Consider the following 21,584-nt stretch of genomic DNA (forward strand, 5'->3'; position numbering starts at 1 on the left):
TTCTGAAACTAATTTTGTAAGACCAAACAGCCTAGTACTTTTCTGAGATTTTTAACATAAAGGCATCCCAAGATACTTTTGGCCACATTTCAGCATCAAATTGAGACAATGATCATACTATATTACAGTCATTTATTTAATTGTTGGTCCCCCTACCCCTAGCACCAAGAGTAAAGCAGCCAGCCTATTTTATTCATGGTTATAGTCTTTGTTCCTAAAATAACCTTGTTTCTTTGTTAATTATTGTACTCTGTTTACTATGTTTCCATGCTGAGTATTTGATAATCATTTTACAGCATGCTGCAGAACTGGAACAAAAACAAAATGAATCAGAGAATAAGAAACTGTTGGGAGAAATTGTGAAATACAGTAATGTTATACAAGTAAGTCTATTTACTTTCTCTTAAAAAAGGTCAATATCTTATGGATAATTTGCATTTGCATAGGAATGTCAAGCTGCATTAAAATTGGGGATACAATAGTTTGTTCTTTGATGGCAATTATGGATATTGTGATATTTTCAGGTGATGTTCAGCACAGTATTCTATATGTTTGTGAATAAGTCTGATGTGTACACGTAAGAAAGTGAGTTAATCTAGATGTATGCACAGGTCATTACATCAAAAGGAGGAAGATGGGGAAACATCATTTCTAAAGGCCTGTAGTAAAATCTTCCTTCAGAATTAATGGGACTACCATGTAACACACGAAGCTGTATTTTTTCATTTTGTAGAGAGAGGAAAGTTTTCATATTGTACTTTTATATGGAAATTGTCCTTGAGTTGTTATTAAATGATTTATTTCAATGAGTGTGCACACTGATTTATCTCACCTGCATTCCTCTCTTGTGTTTCACTTAGATCTTTTAACTTTTTACTTGATTTATTTGTTAATATATGCCCCACCTTGTTCCAAAAAGAATGTAAGGCATTTTCAAAAATACATACCACATAAGATAAAATAGAAATAAATAAGGCAACTGCGTCAAAGGGAAAAGAGTGGTTAAATGAAAGAGGTGAAGTCAGAGCGGAGGCATGTTTATAAAATCCAAGTTGTGAAGTCCAGCCAGCTTTGCTTGGAAGCCTTTTCATTGCTCACCTTGCTGTAAGGGAAGCATAGTATATTATAGCACTCCCCTAGGAGGTCCTTAACATAGAACTAAGTCAAAGGTCTAGAAGCGCAAATGTTCCCAGGAAGACCAGAGACGTGTTCCTCCAGTGAGCTCTCATAAAGAGGACACTGTTTAATAGAGTAAATAATAGCCTTCACAACTTCCTTACAGTAAACACTACAATGAGGTGTTTCACAGAGCTGTTTTAAAAAATAATATCGCCTGATGTTTTGTTATTGGCCAATGGCAAAATGCCAGTGCACAGGACCGTCAAAGCAGCCCTCTCCTGGGACATGCTGAGAGTGCCTGGATCTGCAACAACCAGAATGTAGGACTTCATCTAATGAGATTATATGATACCTGTGGCATGGGTGGGTTGCATGTCCCTTGAGCAATCCTCCATAAATAGAGTTTTTCTTAACCAAGGTTTGATTAATGTGAGGTGCCAGCAAGAGGAGCTTATGTTTCTTGTCAAGAACCAGAAGTGCAAATGTTTGCATGGTCAGTGGGACTGAGCCATGTGCTCTATCAAGGCAGATTTTGAAGGAGCAGGGTTGGGCCAGGAGGGTTTCATTGGCTCATGAGATAATTTCTTTCTTATATTGTGGATAGTAAAATGACCATTCTGTTTTGAAATGATTGTCATAATAGACAGGAAAGGTTGTTTGTTTTAGCTTTCCTACTCGGTAGAATAATGTCTTGGAAAGGTTTGGTCCATGGCATCCAAAAAGTCTGAGAAATGGTGCTTCTTTGCTCATCTGAGAAGGGAGTAGGATCGGTGTCCTCCTGCAGGAATTATTTGGGATGCAAAGCTCGCCTCTTCATAGAGGAAGAAGTAGGGCTGTCCATGGCAAGGATAGTTCATGATACTAAGAGGTTCGGTGCATTATTTTAGTTTCTTGGTTATTTTTTAGCATGTTCTGGTTTTGTGTCTGTGCAAGAAATGAAGAAAATGTGATTTGGGGGCATTTCCTGGTCTCCTTCGGGAAGCCTGGTTTTATCATATTATTTATCAGTAGATGAAAATTTTCAGACATGTGCTCTTGTTTGATTTCTCCATGTGCCTGGTTCATTGTGGGGTAGAGGTGAGGAGGAGCCCAAAGAAAGTCAGCTTGGAAAGATGGTGAGTGTGAAGTTTGAAGAGTGCTTTTGTTTAACCTGCACATCAAGCAGGATTATGTGAGCACAAGATATATGTACAAACACATACATGTAATTAACAGAGGACATCAAAGAATAAAGGCGGTAATGTCTTTTTCCCCACAGCTGCTGCATATAAAAAGCAACAAGTATCTGACTGTCAACAAGAGATTACCTGCTTTACTGGAGAAGAATGCCATGCGTGTGTCCTTGGATGTTGCAGGAAACGAAGGGTCTTGGTTTTATATTCATCCCTTCTGGAAGCTGAGAAGTGAGGGTGACAATGTATGTAAAAATAAAATTAATAGAGAAACAGCGTGTTCCTAAAGACAGTAATTCTTAATAAGTGAGAGAATCCAGATAGCACAAAGAAAGAACATGTAGTTTTCAATCAACACATTATTTTTATGGCCTATCTCTTGAATAGGCTAGAACTATTTATTTATAATGCACATTGTGCTTGGGAATCATAAAAAGACAAAATTGAGATTAATTAAAAAATCATCTTCCAGCTGGAATTCATGTGAAAGAATTTAAGTAATGTTAACATTGACTGAACCTTTTAAAGGAGAGGTAGAATTTACTTCCTTTCCTAATCAGAAGGGAGCATGGTTGTAAGGAGAAAGCTATGCTTAGGAAATGTTTTTTATCCCTTTGAATTAATAGAGTAACAGTGAATTATGGCAATATTTCATTTACTGGCTCTATGGTCAGCTGTTTACAGTGTATAAATCTTAAAGATGTATAACGTATGAGGAGCTATATAGATAGGCACTTGCTTATTGATGACAGTATTTAAAATATGTTTTGGAATACAGGTATGCCGTATCATGTAAATTTTAGTAGTTGCCAAAGTATTTTCTGCTAGTTTATGGAGTAGGGAAAATAAAAATTATGTGAAATGATTCAACAGGATCAATTGTTGGATATTTTTGTTTGTAATAAAGTAGCAAATGACAGTTCCTAACACATGGAAAATGCTCGATAAATGCTAAATAACTTTCTTAAATAGAACACCTTGCAAGTATTGGGTCAGGTGATTAAGAAAAATAGTTGAGATTTTAAAAAAATTAATGTTATGAATTCAAGGCAATATAAAAGTATAATTATTCTGACAGTGTTCTCAATACTTTGATTACATTTTAAATATGTTTTGGATATTTCTTGTTTTAGAAGTGTCCTCTTTTATAGTGAGTCTATATTTTCAGCGAATTTTGAAATACAAATTCAATTCCACAGGATGCAAGCTTCATGGTTTAATTTGGTTAATAAATTATCTGATGATACCCTCCTTAGGTAAGGTTTGGGAGATGCATGGCATGCAGGAATGTAATGCACCTTAAGTCTTGTGTTGGATTCCTTTAAGAAAAAAATTTCTACTTGTTTATTATTTGTCATCAATGATGTGTGCTGTGAGCATGATATATATTTTAATTTCAGTAGGTAGTTAATTACAATCAACTCTCAGTTACATAGGGACTGATTATGCAGTTTATGGACACCCCATATCTTCTGGTGCCCTTTCTTGTAATGCTTTTTTTCCCTCTCCAGTCTCCCATGGAGCAGTGTCCCAGTCTGTAAGTGGTCAATGAAAATCAGACTTGATTTTGAGTAAAACCCGAGCTGAATTTCTGAGGGAATATGAGGAAATGATTGGATAAATTAGGGCCTTTAGATTAGCTGTGGATTTTATTAATTCATTCTATCTATTCCTTTCCCTGCTCCCAAATGCCTTTATAGGATCAACTGAGAGTTGAATGTAATGAACTATTTCAAATAATTAGTTGTACTGGGGTGGGGGGGCCTCTCACCCAAACATTCTGTCTTGGTAAAATGGACAATGTAATTGTTAAGTGCAATGTAGAAGTCCTCCTTATATAGATGTGCTCCATAAAGCATGGCTAAAACAACCTTCCACATTGCTTTTTGCTGGAACATCTCACGATTTTTGCTCACCACTATGTAGCTGTTGTATGTGATTAAGGTTGCTGTGAAAACATAAGCACACCCACATCCCTGGTTTGGTGCATAAATAATTGTATTGTAATGTTCATTTTCTTCCCTAGAAATAGGTAGCATTCCCTAGCAATAAGTATTGTTCTAAAATTCCAAAATGTATTTTATTGAAGGCAGTTGCAAATACTGTCACTTCATAACAAGTGATTTAATTACTACTGATTTTCTTTAAAAGTATAGTAAGCTAGGAAGAAGAAATTATAAAGTTCAAAGGATTTTTAAACTTTTATTTTACTATTAAGTAATTAGTAAGTTGTTATTCAGGTTGTAAGTAACCAATAAGATTTTCAGTGACTGAAATGAAATGTAAGAATGAGGCTGATGATAGTTTGGGGAGAAAAATGCTCATATCCTCAAAAATCAGTGTTTTCTACCATTTATAGAAGGGTCAGTTGGGTAGTTTTTGGGGAAAAATAGATTCATGGATCCCTCAACTTTCCAGCTGTAAAGAGGCTCTTGTTTGCTGTTGTTTAGTTAGAAAGTCATTGGGGATAGCAGAGTACATAAATATTTCATTTTCATTTATTTTCCCATGATTGAGTGGTTAATTTTTCATTTTCAACTTTGATGAAAGAAGACATTAGTTCTTTACCTTGATGGTAGATTTTTTTTAAAAGATTTCATTTATTTATTTGACAGAGAGAGAGACACAGCGAGAGAAGGAACACAAGCTGGGGGAGTGGGAGAGGGAGAAGCAGGCTTCCCGCGGAGCAGGGAGCCCGATGTGGGGCTTGATCCCAGGACGCTGGGATCATGACCTGAACTGAAGGCAGACGCTTAATGACTGAGCCACCCAGGCGCCCCAGTGGTAGATTTTAAAAAGGAGGAAAGCCCAGATATTCTTTCAGTGAAAAGAAAAATTCAACTCTTAGGCAAAGAGCCTCTTCAAATAGCAAGTAGATTTTGTTATTTTGCAAAACTAGTTCTCTTGGAATTCTAGCAAAGGCAGGACTAGATAGATCCCTGATATGTTGGCTTCTACTGCAATGTCACGCCAGGTGTCACTTCCAAAGAAAAGTAGCTGCCAGTGGCATTATATTACTCTTTATTTCCAGTAAAATCTCAGCTTGGATCTTCATGGCTGTTGCATAGAATCAACAGAAGTGCTTTTGGAATTGGAATTTTTAAAAGATGCTTGTGTACTAGGGTGAGCGTGACATGGCAGAAAATGATTGCACCCTCAAGTTCCTTATTTTAAATAACATAGCTTCTCAGAAGGTATCAGACCACATCAGTGGACCAGCCCAGTGCTACGTTCTTCAGAGCATATTACCAAGTTATCTAATTAGGTGTGAATTCCCTGAGGACAGAGAGTTTGTCACACTTTGTGTTCTTTTTGGCACCTCTAATGTTCTTTTTATTTCTTTTGATTAGCCTCTTGTCCATTCCATCTGCAAGATTTTTTTTTCATCTTGGTTAGTCAAAGTAACTGTTGTCAAGAACAAGACTGAGGACTTGGAAATTAGTGAGTTAATGTTAGATTCTCTTTGTGAATAACGTTCTTATGAACCCTTGGTGTTTAGAGCATTTTGCCTATATGGCTGGTCTCTTAAAAATATACATTAGAAGACTTTCTGGGCGGTGTTTTGAAATAAATATAACATATGGGTTGACCCAAAGCTTACAGAAAACTAGAGTAAAATAGTAAGACATAGATCAGTGGATATAAGTGCAAACAAAAATATTCTTTTAATTGGAAGGACATAGCTAGAATATATCATTATATTTAGCAGCTTATTGGCTAATATTTATACAATGCAGACAAGCATGACATTGTAGACCAAATCCAATTGTCCTTTAAGAAATTGGAAGATCAGACGCAGCACAGGCAGGGAGTGTATTAAGTCCCGGTATTTGTAGTAAGAATGGCCACGTAGACTTCTGTTTGGCCCTGAGAGTTGAAGCTACCTTGGTGTCATGTGCAATAATAAGTGTGTGTGTGTGTGTGTGTGTGTATGTGTGTGTGTGTGTGTGTGTGTATGTTTTGGAAGGGGATGTTGGAAATATGTTTATGTCATGGTGAGTTTATATGTTTTTGCTTATATTTAATTTTTAAAAATACTTACCAATTTTGGTTCAAAGATAGAAAACAATATAAAGATGTATTGCTTAAAGTCTCATCCTTTTTTCCATCTCCTCGTTGTCTGTCCCCTGTACCACAGTAAATCCCTGGAAAGATTTCTGATGCATGTACTCTTCCTCCCTCCCTCCCTCCCTTTTTTACACAAAGAGAACCCGGCTCAGCCCCCTCACCCTCTCACTTCATGTTTCTTGATGATATCCCCTTATCTGTGCATAGAGAGCTTCTGTGATGGCTTTGGTGAGTCACGGCCCCAGCACCCAACTGATGATGGACTTGAAAGGCAGGTGATGAATAGAGACCAATCCTATGAGCAGTAGAAGCTACTTCTGCAAACCTAAGAACAATTTCCCTTTGCTCGAATAGTGAGCTTGAGGCTTCTTTATCATAGTTTGTGACAACAGTACTTTGTGTGAATGTAGCTCCTGTATATAACCCATAAAAGCTTAATTTATGTTAGAAATAAGAAATTATGTTCCTGAAAGTCTTGGTCTAGGTTAAGGGAGAAGTTTTGTTTATTCTTATTTTCTGAGGCCTAATTTTTCAGTTATCTGTCAAACTAATGTACTCTAATACTCAGTAAGAAATATGCAAAGAGAAGGTATTAGTTTTCATTTCTGAGCTGGTGAGCAATTCTATATGAGAATTGAAAGTGTAGGTCTTATATAGTAGTAAGTCTTTTATTTTTAAAAAGATTTTATTTATTTATTTGAGAGAAGGGAGTGTAAAGAAGAACAGAGGGAGAGGGACAAGCAGGCTCTGTGATCAGCATCGACCCCAATGTAGGACTCAATCCTAGGACCTTGAGATCATGACCTGAGCTGAAGTCAAGAGTCGGAGGCTTAAGCGACTGAGCCACCTAGGCACCCCATACAGTGATAAGTCTTCTAATGGGTTGTAACAAGAGAAACTTTAGTAACTCTAAAATTAAACTGTTCATTATTACCATTAAAAAAGCATAACTTAGGGGCACCTGGGTGGCTCAGGCAGCTAGGTGTCTACCTTCAGCTCAGGTCATGATCCCAGGGTCCTGGGATTGAGTTCTACAGTGGGCTCCTTGTCAGCGAGCAACCTGCTTCTCCCTCTGCCTGCCACTCCCCCTGCTTGTGCTCTCTCTCTCTCTCTCTGACAAATACATAAATAAAATCATTAAAAAAAAAAAGAAAACATAACTTCATTTCCCACAATTTGAGTTATGAATAGAAATTCTTGAAGATAAATTGGACATTGTTAATGATAACATAAATGAAAAATCAACTTCGACCTACTTCTCTGGAGCATTTCTCCCAAAACCAACTAAAAATTTTTTTATATATATTTTATTTATTTTTTTCAGTAATCTCTACTCCCCTGAGATCAAGAGTTGCATGCTTTACCACCTGAACCAGCCAGGCACCCCCTAATTAAAAAAATTTTAAGTTAAATTTTTTTTAATTTAAAACTGAACTTCAAAATTTAAAGAGCAATATTAGTTTTGGATGTTTAAAATAAGAATGAAGCAGATGCTCCAGGACCAAACAATAAGCATATTTCTACAAGGTCATACCGAATTGGGCATTTCCTGGATCCAGATGACATTAGAATATTTAATGTATTTTGGGGATGATGGGAAATTTCAAATTTAACAGACTTGTTTTTAATCCCATAGATAATACAAATGAATAACACTTTCTGCTTGCACTTGATGTGGTTCTACTATTTAGGCAGATTGATTGTGGCAGATGCATTCACTTGCTCTGCTGCTGCACTCACGGCATAAGCCCCCGGGATGCAGGGGTAACATCCTATTTATTGACATTGAAAAAGTTCTTACTGAAATGGGAGACTAATAAGAAAAGGGTCCACACTAGTTTTATGAATCCAGGCTGCTAGGCACTATGAAACATGACTAGATGATCATTTATCAGAAAATATTTTACTCAAAGAGAAAAAGAATTGAGTTAAGATTTGTGTGGAAGCCAGACCAGGTATTAGGTCAATAACTGGACTTCCCTGCAGTTATTTCTAGCTTCAGATATAGCACCACAGATCTGCTTGGTGTCTCAGTTACAACTTATTTCTGATTCCTAGATTGTTGTGGGTGATAAAGTTGTTTTGATGCCTGTGAACGCAGGACAACCACTGCATGCCAGCAACATAGAGCTTCTCGATAACCCAGGATGTAAGGAGGTAAGTTCAGGAGGAAAGAAAATGAATTTGTTTATTTTTATCATGAGAGGAAAAAAAACCTCACAGCTTCATTCATTGTTATCATGAACGTGATTATGCTAATTAATATTACTAAGATCTGCGTAGATGGTAATTACTATTTTTGGATGGTATTTGTGTTGAGGTACATACTTCATTGTCCAGAGTTATCTTTTTTTCTCTTTTTTACTAGTTGGAGGAATAATTTCTGGTATAAAATGGAATCACAGTTTTACAATTTCACATTCTTCATTAATAGGTGAATGCCGTTAATTGCAACACTAGCTGGAAAATCACTTTATTCATGAAATATAGTTCCTATCGAGAGGATGTACTAAAAGGAGTAAGTATGTGCTACATGGAAAATTTGCTAGAAGAATTGAAAGTAGTCTTACTAAACTTCTGGATGTAAAACCTGTGTATTCAGTAGTATTCATAGTTCAGAAGATGATTGTAAACCTTAATATAGTCACTATGAGTGTTTCATTGAGTTTTCTTCTCTATAGTTTGACATGTATAAATAATCATTAAAAGCCAACTAAGTAGCAGAAGGGCCCAGAGTAGCAAAACCAGGAGACATCTGCTTCTTATGTCTATTTGTTCAGACTTCTCTTGGAAATACAGTGTTCTCTTCCTGTTTTCCTAGGGTGATGTTGTTAGGTTGTTTCATGCAGAACAAGAGAAGTTTCTGACTTGTGATGAATATGAGAAAAAACAGCACATCTTCCTTCGGACAACCTTGCGTCAGTCAGCTACTTCTGCTACCAGTTCTAAAGCGCTCTGGGAAATAGAGGTGCACAAATATTTTTTGGATTTTAATAAATATTTATATAAAAAAGACAAGAGTTACTAGGCTGATTATTTTCTTGTTAAATGCATCATTTATGATAAACCCATAACACAGTAGTATTTGTGGACTAACTCTTCATTACTGTGATCAGTTTGAAATGTTGCTGCTTCCTTTACCTATCCTCTCTGGGGCATCTCTTTTCCTGTCTCTCTCTCTTTCATCTAATAAGGGAATATATAGAGGTTGCTTTTTTTAAAAATGCATTGTGAAATGTTGTCAAGACTGATCGGACTGCAGGTGATGTGCCTCAAATGGCATTGGAGTTATGATGGAACTTTCACTCACTTTAGGTAAAGACAGATACCAGAACTGTACAGTCATAGAGAAAAAATTTGTTTCTTCTGGGGAATGCCATTTTTATTGGATGAGGAGACCATAGTTAAGAATTCATCCATCCTTTAAAAAGTATTTCTTTTTTTTTTTTTAAAGAATTTATTTATTTATTTGACAGAGAGAGACACAGCAAGAGAGGTAACACAAGCAGGGGGAGTGAGAGAGGGAGAAGCAGGCTTCTCTCTGAGCAGGGAGCCCAATGCGGGACTCGATCCCAGGACCCTGGGATCATGACCTGAGCCAAAGGCAGACACTTAACGACTGAGCCACCCAGGCGCCCTAAAAAGTATTTTTTAAATGTTGCCAATATGGTAGAGTAATTAAGAAAATGTAAGGTATGGATTTTTCTTTAAAGGATCTTTCTGTGTGGTGGAGGAGATAAGATGGACATAATTACCTATGAACAAGCCGACATTTGATAAGTTCCATCCTGATTTAATGGACATCCAGGCCAATAGCGGTGGTTCTCAACTGTTTTAAACCCATCACTTCCCTTTTACAGCATATATTTTGTGACACTTCTTTAATATCTTAAAATGAAATTCATAGGTAATATTACTTATAGATTTACATTATTAAAAATTAATGACATCCCTAAATGCCAATTTAGAAAAAACAAAAGGAAAATAATTTATCATAAATAATTGATAATAAAATAATATGTATTTCAACATGTAAATAATTACTCTAGAAGGTGTAATATTTGTACCTATCTTGAATGAATACATTTGGATTTGAAAGAAGTGGTAGAAGACAAGACAATCAGAAGACATTCAATACAGGGGCGCCTGGGTGGCTCAGTCGGTTAAGTGTCTGCTTTCAGCTCAGGTCATGATCTCGGGGTCCTGGGGTCGAGCCCTGTCTTGGGCTCCCTGCTCAATGGGGAGCCTGCTTCTCCCTCTCCCTTTGCCTCTGCTTCTGCTGCTCCCCCTGCTTGTGCACTCTCTCTCTCTCTCTCGCTGTCTCTCTCTCTCTCAAATAAATAAAATCTTAAAAAAAAAAAAAAGACATTTGGGGCGCCTGGGTGGCTCAGTTGGTTAAGCGACTGCCTTCGGCTCAGGTCATGATCCTGGAGTCCCGGGATCGAGTCCCACATCGGGCTCCCTGCTCAGCAGGGAGTCTGCTCCTCCCTCTGACCCTCCCCCCATCTCGCGTTCTCTCTCTCATTCTCTCTGTCTCTCAAATAAATAAATAAATAATCTTAAAAAAAAAAAAAGACATTCTATACAAGTACAGGAAAATGAAAGAGCAGGGGTAAATGTGGGCCCTTGACTATCTCATGATCTTGTGTTAAGGGAAGTAATAACAGAACACATTTATTTGTCCATAGTTAAAAAAAAAAGGAAATAAACATATTGAAATAGGGATAACAACACAAATTACAGACTATTGAGACAGAAAATGAGGAAGTATGATGTTTATGCCAATGAGCTGAACCTTAATTATAAATGTAACATCACAACAATTCTCTAAGTTATGACATGGTTTAGAATAGAGATGAACTAGTACAAAACGCGTATTTTCTTTCTTGAAACCCCACTACATATTGAGGCATACTTTCAGTCTCTAGCATTCAGAAGAGACCTTATCCTTCAAGAGGATAGGTTTACAGGGAATTGAGAAAGTCTCAGGAAAAACAACCATCACCAAAACTACCTTATATTCTTCCATGAAGTCTACCTGACAATGTCTTTTATCAGGCTAAGCCTGAAAGATAACAGGCAGCCCCCAAATAAATACATAATTAAAATATGTATTTTTCATGCCGTAGACTTCTTACCATTGTGCTCTAAAGAACTTTTTTTAAAGATTTTATTTACTTTTTGACAGAGACACAGTGAGAGCAGGAACACAAGCAGGGGGAGTGGGAGAGGGAGAAGCAGGCTTCCCCCTGAGCAAGGAGCCGTGGGGCTTGATCTCAGGACCCTGGGATCATGACCTGAGCTGAAGGCAGACGCTTAACGACTGAGCCACCCAGGCACCCCTCATTGTGCTCTAAAGAATTAAAGAAATATAGGGATAGCAATAATGTGAGGTATAATTTTAAAGCTTTATTAATAAAATACAGTCATAAAAAAGTCAAATAGTGACTTCCCCATACAGGGAGTTCCCCTCATTTCATGTGTCTCCACCTATGTGATATTTGGCTCTAAGTCTTTTAAAGGAATTGTGAATCTTCTCTTATCTATTTACTATTAGTTTGATAGATTTTGCTGTAACTGTATCACTGCATCGTAATCCTTTCCAACAACACGTGTAGTTGAAAATACCAAGCAGTCAACATGGAGAGAATGAATCCATTATTTAATAATTCTGAAATAATGTCTTACACTCAGTTAAGCTTCGTAGTGAATTTCTCTTCAATTACTGGACTTGTCATCCGACTTGTTATGAAAACTTTTTAATATGATTGTATGTTAAAGTATTACCAATTTCTGTTTGTGGCAGGTTCATTTCTGCAGGAGGTTTGAACGAGGTGGGCTGTGGGACATATCTCTATGGTGCGCTGTGTCAGTCAGCGTGGTTGAGGTTGTTTCAAGCAAAGAGGTATTGGTGTAGGAAATCAGGTTTCAGTGTTACTGGAAGGACCGGACGGGGAAAACTAGGGTAGGGAACATGGTCTTATTTGAAGATCAGGCAATGCCGAAAATCACCACTGCTCCTCCTCTGAGCCCTCAGCCCTCTCCCCCTTGCTTCAGGAGGTGCCCACATCACCTTGCAGGAGCCCCTTCATCGGACCCTGAAGAGGAAGCTTTTGTCTACTTTTCTCTGCTTTCCATCCTAATGGAATGACTCCAGAACCCTGCTGGTGGGGCTTTCCACCCTCACAGAGATACCGAGAGGAGCGCTTGGAAGGGTGGGGTGGGGCCCGAGTGCCACACACAATATCTAGCCTGCGCTCAACTCCCCTGAGACTTGCAGCATATATAGTATCTTAGCCAACGCCCGATGATGCCAGTAGCATCCCTCCAAAATCACTGGATGAATGAAAACACCCTCCTTTCTGTATCTCCAGTTGTCCCCTAGGGCATCGTACTGGTATTGCTAGACCTACTAGTGTCTGGGATAGCAGTTCTTAGTCCGGGATCCGTGGTGAGCTTCAAGTTATTCATGAACTTCTAGCAGCTGTATACAAATGTGTATGTATGTTCCTGAGACCACCAATAGATTTGATCAGAGTGTCAAAGGTATCTATGCCTTCGTCAAAGGAGTTCGATGGTAGCCGGTGTGATTGCAAAAGATTTGTGGAAGAAGTTTGATTTGAGAACTTAGAACTTAGCCTTGGAGGATGGGTAGGTATTTGGTCACAGGGAGAGTGGTTCTTTTTTAGACTTCCTCCACTTTGAAGTATTTTCATAATTATTATCTTATTTGAACTATCAGAGTAGGGGAAGACCTGGAGGCTAGAGTCTAGCAAAAGCATTAGGAGGTTGTATACAGCAGCACACAGAATCTGAGGCTGTGCAGGATTCCAAGGGGAGGGGTCAGTGTTACCAAAAAGAAGGTCACCTGTTGGGGGAGAATAATGAAAAGTTCCCTAGTACTTAATCTTCAAAACAATCCTATGAATTAAAATCATTTTGTACATGATGAAACTGGCTTGATGATGTTAAATTACTTGCTGCGATCATACCGTAGGAACTGGTAGAGCTGGGACTCAAACACAGTCATCTTCAGGCTGCAAATTGTAGGCTTTGTGACTGCCCCAAGGCACCTGCTTCAGAGCATCTCCTTTTATTCTCAGTGAGCCTAGTGGCTCAGCATCTGGGGCAAGGCCAATTCCAAGGACAGGTATCTAAGGCCATGGTATTAATAAAAAAGCACATGTGGAAAGGGCCAAGAATTAAGTTCGTTGAGAGCTCCAGGCCTTGGCATTTGTGGTTCTCTCTGCCTGGAATGCTATCTTCCAATCTCTCTACGTGACTGTTCGTTCTGATCCTGCAGGTTTCAGCTCACATGTCATGTCGGACAGGCCTGGGCTAATCGCAGCATCTCAAGAAGCCTACCCTAGTTATTCAGTCATGCGCTCTGCTTATTTCCTCCTGGCACTTGCCAAATCTTATTTATTGAAAGCTCTAGTCTCATTCATTGCTGTGACCCTGTTGCCTAGAAGAGTACCTGATGTATAGAAAGGTTTTAATATGATTTGTTGAATGAATATTTGAATAACAAATGGGGGAGAACCCCTCAGTATTTCCAGTTTTGGCCTGGGAAACCTGTCTCTTGGAGCAAGACCATATTTACACATTTAAGGCATGAGCCTCATGCATGCACACAGTGAGCGAACTGTTATGCCTCTTGCCCATTTGTGGGAAATTTTGTTTTTCTGCCATGTTGTCCTCTCATGAAAACATATATTGGATTTGACAAGTTAGCATTAACAGGCGAACGCTTTGTATAAACTGTGGGCACCTGCTTGCCAGCAACATGAATATCTTTTAGGCTTTATTGTTGTTGCTCTTTTTGTCTGTAGGTCGTTCACCATGACCCATGCCGCGGGGGTGCTGGACAATGGAACAGCTTGTTCAGATTTAAACACCTTGCAACTGGGAACTATTTAGCTGCAGAGGTAAGACTAATGGATACAGTGCTATTAAATCTCTGACTCTGAAATAGTGAAATAAGCAATTAGGTTCTCCAAAAGATGTTGTATTTATAGGAACAGTCATTATACCAAATTTGATTATTGTCTATCATGATCTGGATCGGCATATAAATTATTCTTAAAACGTGAATATTAATCGAAGCCTTGCAATGATTTTTATCCTAAAAATTAAAACAGCAAGGGGGGCCTCGGGGGCTCAGCGAGTTAAGTGTGTGACTGTGATTTCATCTCAGGTCATGATCTCAGGGCCTTGGAATTGGCCCCGCATTGGGCTCCGTGCTCAGCCCAGAGTCTGCTTGAGATTCTTTCTCTCCCACTCCCTCTGCCCCTCCCCACATTCGCGTGCGTGTGCTCATGCTCTCTCTCTCTCTCTCCCTCTCTAAAATAAATAAATAAATCTTTAAAAAAATTAAAACAACAATAACAACAGAACACTGGTGGTTGGTTTACTTTAAGGTCGAGGGCAATAGAGTATCTAATTTGCATATGTATGCAATTTGTTCTAGACTTTTTTATTAGCTTCACTCTTTCAGAATGTCTGCACTGGAGACACGATCAACTCATTGTTGGTGTAGTAGAGCCTTGATAGTTTCAGGTCATCTTCACTGAAACTGGTTTCACTGATGGATGGCTTTTATTGTTCAAACCATTGGAGAGGAAAGGTGTTTCTTCCTGAGACACTGAACTGTCCTGAAACTGTTAATAAAAATGGTCAAAACAAATAAAGGTCTTTTCTTTCTCCACTAAAAGCATGTTGACAGTCAGGTAGCTATGAAGGGTGGCTAGAAGTAACAGCATTGAAGTTTTAGAAATGACTTAATTAAAGTTTGGTTATCCAGTGTAAAAATAATTTTGAAAATATTTGTTTTTTAGATGCATGAAAATACCCATTCATTCTACTCTCCTCATCTCTGTTTTTATTTTTCAATATAGGGTTTCTTCTGGGATTCAAAACCAGAATTTGGCTTTAGAATTTTTAGTATTACTTATCCAACTTTTGGTTTTGGATGTGAGGGAGGATAAGGAACTGGGGATGCAGAAGTGATGAGGAAAAGGTGTGGGAAACAGGAAGTTTCTGTAAACATGCTGAGCCCTGTCTAAACCACACTCAACACCATTACCTTCTGCCTCCTATTAATCTGCCATAATTGTCTTCATAGTACTCACCACTATCTCACTTACTGTACATTTTATTTTCTCAACATTCTCTGTCAAAATGTATGCTCTCTGAAGGCAGGGATTCTTTTTTTGTTTTTTAACATCACCACTGTGTCCCCGGTATTTTCTCAACATTCTCTGTCAAAATGTATGCTCTCTGAAGGCAGGGATTCTTTTTTTGTTTTTTAACATCACCACTGTGTCCCCGGCATCTAGGGCAGTGCCTGGTACTTAGAAAGGATTGGATTTGATGAATATTTTTTTGAATGAATGAATGAATATAAGGAAGCTATTCAGACTTCTATAAGCTTAGAGGATGGAAAGAAGATTTTGGGATTTGTATCTGAGTGGCATTTGGAGCCATGTTTGGGCAAATTAATCTCTCTAAGCTCCAATTTTTTCCTCTGGAAAATGGGGATAATCACAACATTTATATAATATGAGTATTAAGGTAATTAAATGAGGTAAAGTGCTTGACCTAACGTGTGGCTCATGGTAAGCATCCAGGAGGTGATGCTGGCATGGTTAAGTTATTATGAGAAATAGGGATTACTCTTACTTTTATAAATATCTGACTTATTATTTATGAATCTATTCCAATAAATGAAATATAGCTTTGCAATTTATGGGCTGTTTACACCATGAATGTTTTGAAGTAACTTTTTTGAAAAATAACACTTTGATGCAAAATTAAGCAGTAAGGTAGAGAATCTTGTCTAAAATAAGAATTAGGGGGACCTGAGTGGCTCAGTCGTTAAGCATCTGCCTTCGGCTCAGGTCATGAGCCCAGGGTCCTGGGATCAAGCCCCGCATTGGGCTCCCCGCTCAGCGGGAAGCCTGCTTCTGCCTCTCCCACTCCCCCTGCTTGTGTTCCCTCTCTTGCTATCTCTTTCTCTGTCAAATAAATAAAATCCTAAAAAAAAAAAATAAGAATTAGAAAAGTCTATTAGATGTCCTATAAAAGATAAGAAATTAGTATCAAAATTCTCTTGGATCTTATGTTAGTGACTCTTCTTCCTTAATTTACTTCAATCAATGGCTATATTAACTACTGACATTCTATAGCAAACTGACATGATTATACATTATTAGTTTTCTTAGTTAATTTCTGCAATTAAAACTTGTATCATTGACACATTCAAATGACCAGATTGTTAAGAATTAAATTGTTTATTTTTTTATTTTTATTTTTTTAAAGATTTTATTTATTTATTTGACACACAGAGAGAGAGAGAGAGACAGCGAGAGAGGGAACACAAGCAGGGCGAGTGGGAGAGGGAGAAGCAGGCTTCCCGCTGAGCAGGGAGCCCGATGTGGGGCTCGATCTCAGGACCCCGGGATCATGACCTGAGCTGAAGGCAGACGCTTAATGACTGAGCCACCCAGGCGCCCCAAGAATTAAATTGTTTATTAACTTTAATGAAGATCTAAGACCTCAATATATAAAGGAATTTTTTAAAAATTGAGAAATAGAAAGCAGTTCATTCCTTGAAAAGACTTTGAAAGACTCTTTATTCTGTCTTTAGAGAATATGACTTTAAATGCCAGATGCTATTTTGTTCATTAAAGAGTCTGGTGTACTTGGAGGATCTCTTCTTTGACCTTTAATACTTGAGATAACATCTTTTTTTTTTTTTAATGGCAAGGTGAAAGAAGGAGAATTAAGCATTAGATACATCTCTAAAAATTGAAAACTAGGAATTTATTTTCTACTGATTTTAACTAGTAAAATAGAATGGGTGCTTCTGTGTAGTATTCTACCATCAAAAGAGAAATTTTAGCCTCAAAATACTGTCATCCATAGGTTAGGGTTTTATATTTCATTTGTCAACTAAGGTCAGTTAAGATCCTGGTATAGTCACATCTCAGGAGGTATGTGTCCTACTAGTGTGAAAGCGTCTACTCAGGTGTGGCAAAATCACAGTTATTGTAGTCATTGTCACTTGATAAAAAAATTGATTTCCAGTTCCAATTCTACAACAGATGGAAATTAGCCCCTGACAGTAGTTAAAGCACAATGCTTATCCTTTTATTATTTTGCTTTTTAAAAATGCCTAGTCTTTAATTTCAAATCATTCCCAACATTTGGATTTGTAACTTCCTAGTCTTACTTATTTTCTTATATTATACCCTTATTCATAGGAGAGAAAGTCTCCATGGCTTTTATTTTACTTTTTTAAATTTTATCTTTAATATCTAGGTACCTCTTAAAAAAATAAGACACACATCATAGGATGTTGAAAATGCAAGAGTTGGGAAAAATTATTTTTGGAATTCACAGCAGCAACAGACATCCTCTTTAAGATTTCATACCATCTTTAATATATGCTTTTTAAGTGACTGATAAATGCATAGCATGGTGGAGTATGATGTACAGAAGGAAACAGAGGAATGTCTCTGCTCTCAAAGAATTGACCTCCTACTTTGGAAGACAGTCTACAATAAATGGCCACAGGATGGTCAACAGGCAGGATCATGTCAGGCTGATTATGTGTGCAGGTGGAGTTAGGTCAGCAGGAAATTAGCCAAAGAAGGCTCTTGCTTGGGGCGAACTTTTCCCTGGTTCGCCGAGAAAGGAATAGACACAGATTGGTAGAGAAACAAAAGGACAATCATTGTAGAAGTTGCCTAGGAGACACAGATAGGGTTATGGAATGTCCAAATCATAGGCAGACGATGAAAAAAGGGAGGCCTGGCTCAAGGAAAGGGGTTCTAAAAGGAATTATTGAGTGACAGATCCCTTTGCTTGAAGATTTTGATTGAAAGGTTTGGATTTTATCTAATTCGTAAGAGGAATGATGTTTGAAGTAGTTACCTTAGAGGCTGAGGCTGAATAGCTATTTGTAAACATTTGGTAGACACCAGTGATGTCCCTAGAAAATCTAATTTCTGCCCTTGAGGCGGTCTCAGTACAGTGTGATAAATGTATTATAGCAATAGGAATAGTGGTTTGCTTATAGGGAGGCACTAAAATGCCAGGGGGTACAAGGAATGGTGAGGAGGCCGGAGGAGGCGCTGCTTGGTGGATGGGTAAGGCAGGTGGGGAAGGGGGAGAAAGCATGTTCAGGCGGTGAGGATGGCTTTTACACAGGCAAGGAGGTGTGTGGTATTATACAAACTGGTTTTATGTGGATGATACATATTTGTATCACGCATAGGCTATGTGTGAGTTTGGAAGTGGTGCTAGAAGGTGGGAGGGGAGTAGTAGGGCCAGACATGTAGGGCAGCTGATTTTTTTGAGGCCATATCTATTAAGCTAAGGAGAATTGGTTTTATTTTTAAAGTATAAAGAACAGTGTTCTAAATAAATTTGTGTTTAAAGAGGACCGCTATAGAATTTGCAATGGCTAATGTAGCCACATGTTGGCTATTTAAATGAAAATAAATGCTATTAAAATTAAAAAGTTAGTTTGTCAGTTACACTAGTCACCTTTCAGGTGGCTCAATAACTACAGGGTATTGAATAGCACAGATATAGAACATTTCCATCATCACAGGGAAAGTTCCAGTTGACAGAGCTGCTCTGGAGCCTTAGCAACTGGAAGGGATCACCTCAGAGACAGGGAGCCCAGATAGGAGACAAAGGTCTGATACTTTCAGGGAACTTTGAGGATTTGAACGAAGGGAGTGGCATTGGTAATGGCAAGAAGGGGAAGGGGAGAAGACATTTTTAGGACATGGAGGCAATGGAGCTGTAATCCACAGAATGTTGAAGGTTAAGGAGTTGGAGGATTCTGGCTTTGGAGCACTGGTGATGTCATTTCCCAATTTAGGGAAAATGGGAAGGGGTGCAGCACTGATGAGGAAATAATCCATTCAGTTTTGACTCAGTCTGATTGGAGGTGCTGTAAAATGTCTGGGTGAAAATGCCTGATGGGCACAGGGTTCACATCTTCTAGAAGTTTGGGGATTGGCTCGACTGGTCAGCATCAGCATGGATGAGATCATGAGGCAGTATGAAGAGAGTGAGAAGGTGTTTGAAGGTGGACCTCAGGGGAACATCATCTTTCAAGGGTGGACAACAGATGGGGTGCCTGAGAAGTCAAGAGAGGCAGCTGGAAAGTCCAATGGGTTGAAATTCGCAAATGTCAAGCAAGGGAGGCTAGAGTTTCAAAAAGGAGTGAGTGCTACCGAAAAAGCTCGGGAACAAAATGTATTTACAGCATTTGGCAAGAACACAGCAATTTGTGATTGAGAGCATTTTTAGTGGAAACCAGAATCCAGGGGGTGGAGGAACGACAAGGAAGCCAGGAAGCGGAAGTAGGGGTGGACTGACTTTTCATATCAGGGCTGTGAAGGAGCAGGAACAGTAATAAAGGGAAAACAGTCCTCTGAGATAGGTTTTTAAAGGTATATTTAAAAAATAAGATGAGGGCGCCTGGGTGGCTCAGTCGTTAAGCATCTGCCTTAGGCTCAGGTCATGATCCCAGGGTGCTGGGATCGAGTCCCGTATCGGGCTCCCTGCTTGGCGGGAAGCCTGCTTCTCCCTCTCCCACTCCCCCTGCTTGTGTTCCTGCTCTCGCTATCTCGCTTTCTGTCAAATAAATAAATAAAATCTTTAAAAAAATAAAAAATAAGATGAGAACAGAGCCGTTTTCACATTAAGGGGCAGCTCCTGTCAGAGGAGCAGGATCTGGTAGGGCATTACTCTTTTCCCTCAGCCTTTCCATTCTCCAGACACGTATTGATAATTTCAAATATTACTTTAATGTGCTTGAGGCATTTCTGGTAAATTGGATTATGTAATTCTTGAATTGCTTTTGAGTATATGGTGTTTATATTGGCCAGTGTGGCAAAGAGAGCCTAGTGTAGTGGGGAAAAAAAATCCCATGTATACTGCTCACAGTCTATCTGACTTAAAGCAGATATTTAACCTCTCTGAATCTCAGTTCCCTTGTGTGTAAAAAAGATCATAGTATATATTTCATGGGATTATTTTGGAATTAAGGAAGATATGGAGGGTTCAGCACCTTGCACATAAAATATATTCAGCAACTATTAGGTCCCCTCACTTCCATTGAGAAGGGGACAAAAAATATGGAGTAGTGTTATTATTACTATCACTACTTCTACTGTTATTATGATTATAATTTTTATCCAGCACTGGTATTTTTTTGTAAGCCAGGTAACTGGAGGTGGGGGGTGGAATCTAGGGGCTCACCACTGGATACCTTGTACACGGAATTTATGTTCAGTAAATACTAGATAATCCAATGGATGAATCAGAGAGAGACTGAGGCTGTAAATCCAATCATTTCACTTTCCAGAAAAGGAAACCCAGGTTCAGAGAGGTGATGTACTTTGTCCAAAGTTCAAAAACAAGGTAATGACAGTCTTTGGGTTCAATGGCAGACTTGCGTTGTTTCATCTATACCAGTGATTCTCACCTGGGGTGGTCCTGTCGCCCAGGGGCTATTTGACAATGTCTGGAGGCACTTTTATTGTCAAGCTTGGGAAGAAGGAGCTACTGGCATCTAGTGGGTAGAGGCCAGGGATGCAGCTAAACATCTATGCACAGGACAGCTGCTACAACAGAGAATTATCTGGCCCCAAATGCCAGTAGTGCCGATATTGAGAAACCCTGACCACTGTTAATCAACAGTACACAGTCGTTTATTGACTGCCTACCAGGTGGAAGCACTGTGTTAATACTGTGAAGAAAACGAAGGTGATCAACACTTTGTCCTTGTCCTTTGGGAGTTTGCAGGGTAGAGGAGAAAGACATTAATTCAGTCACTGGGACATCTCCTTTCCAATTATTTCCAGCATGCATACACATCTGAGGTCATCAATTTTGTGTAATGTTTAAATGATTAACATCCAGAGATGACCACGTTAAATCTCAAAGTGAGTTTAAAGGGCTGCAATCTTAAATCTAAGCACAAATGAGGAAAAAAAAAAACACCCTCAAAATTATACTTGTACATAGACTTCCTACTTATACATATACTTCTCATATTCTCTTTTAACCAGTACTTACAGGGAGGCCAAGTTTTCCAAAAAACTGTAATGAGGCTATTGCTTGGGTAGAAATGAAGGGTCTCATTTGCTTTGAGACCATTTCATATGCTGAAGCTTCTGTAGTCTAACTATAGAGACAAAG

The 21,584-nt window shown here is 38.6% G+C and overlaps 1 protein-coding gene across 3 annotated transcripts in view; it reads left to right on the forward strand.

The window, feature by feature from the left end:
• The window catches only part of ITPR2 (inositol 1,4,5-trisphosphate receptor type 2), a 499,981-nt gene that overhangs the window by 97,359 nt on the left and 381,038 nt on the right, over positions 1 to 21,584 (forward strand). For 2 of the 3 annotated variants that reach the window (XR_003519864.2, XM_027593395.2), the window contains exons 4-9: positions 297 to 383; positions 2,378 to 2,536; positions 8,418 to 8,516; positions 8,794 to 8,877; positions 9,181 to 9,327; positions 14,192 to 14,287. Coding sequence is in view for 2 of the 3 variants with exons in the window: in XM_027593395.2 (XP_027449196.2) it covers positions 297 to 383; positions 2,378 to 2,536; positions 8,418 to 8,516; positions 8,794 to 8,877; positions 9,181 to 9,327; positions 14,192 to 14,287 (672 nt within the window). In the remaining variant the exon portion in view is untranslated. Of the gene's footprint in view, positions 1 to 296; positions 384 to 2,377; positions 2,537 to 3,499; positions 3,548 to 8,417; positions 8,517 to 8,793; positions 8,878 to 9,180; positions 9,328 to 14,191; positions 14,288 to 21,584 lie in introns of those variants that run through there. The other variant, XM_027593396.2, reaches the window with a different exon arrangement.

This window comes from Zalophus californianus, chromosome 9 (genome assembly GCF_009762305.2).
Source record: "Zalophus californianus isolate mZalCal1 chromosome 9, mZalCal1.pri.v2, whole genome shotgun sequence".
NCBI classification, from domain to species: domain Eukaryota; kingdom Metazoa; phylum Chordata; class Mammalia; order Carnivora; family Otariidae; genus Zalophus; species Zalophus californianus.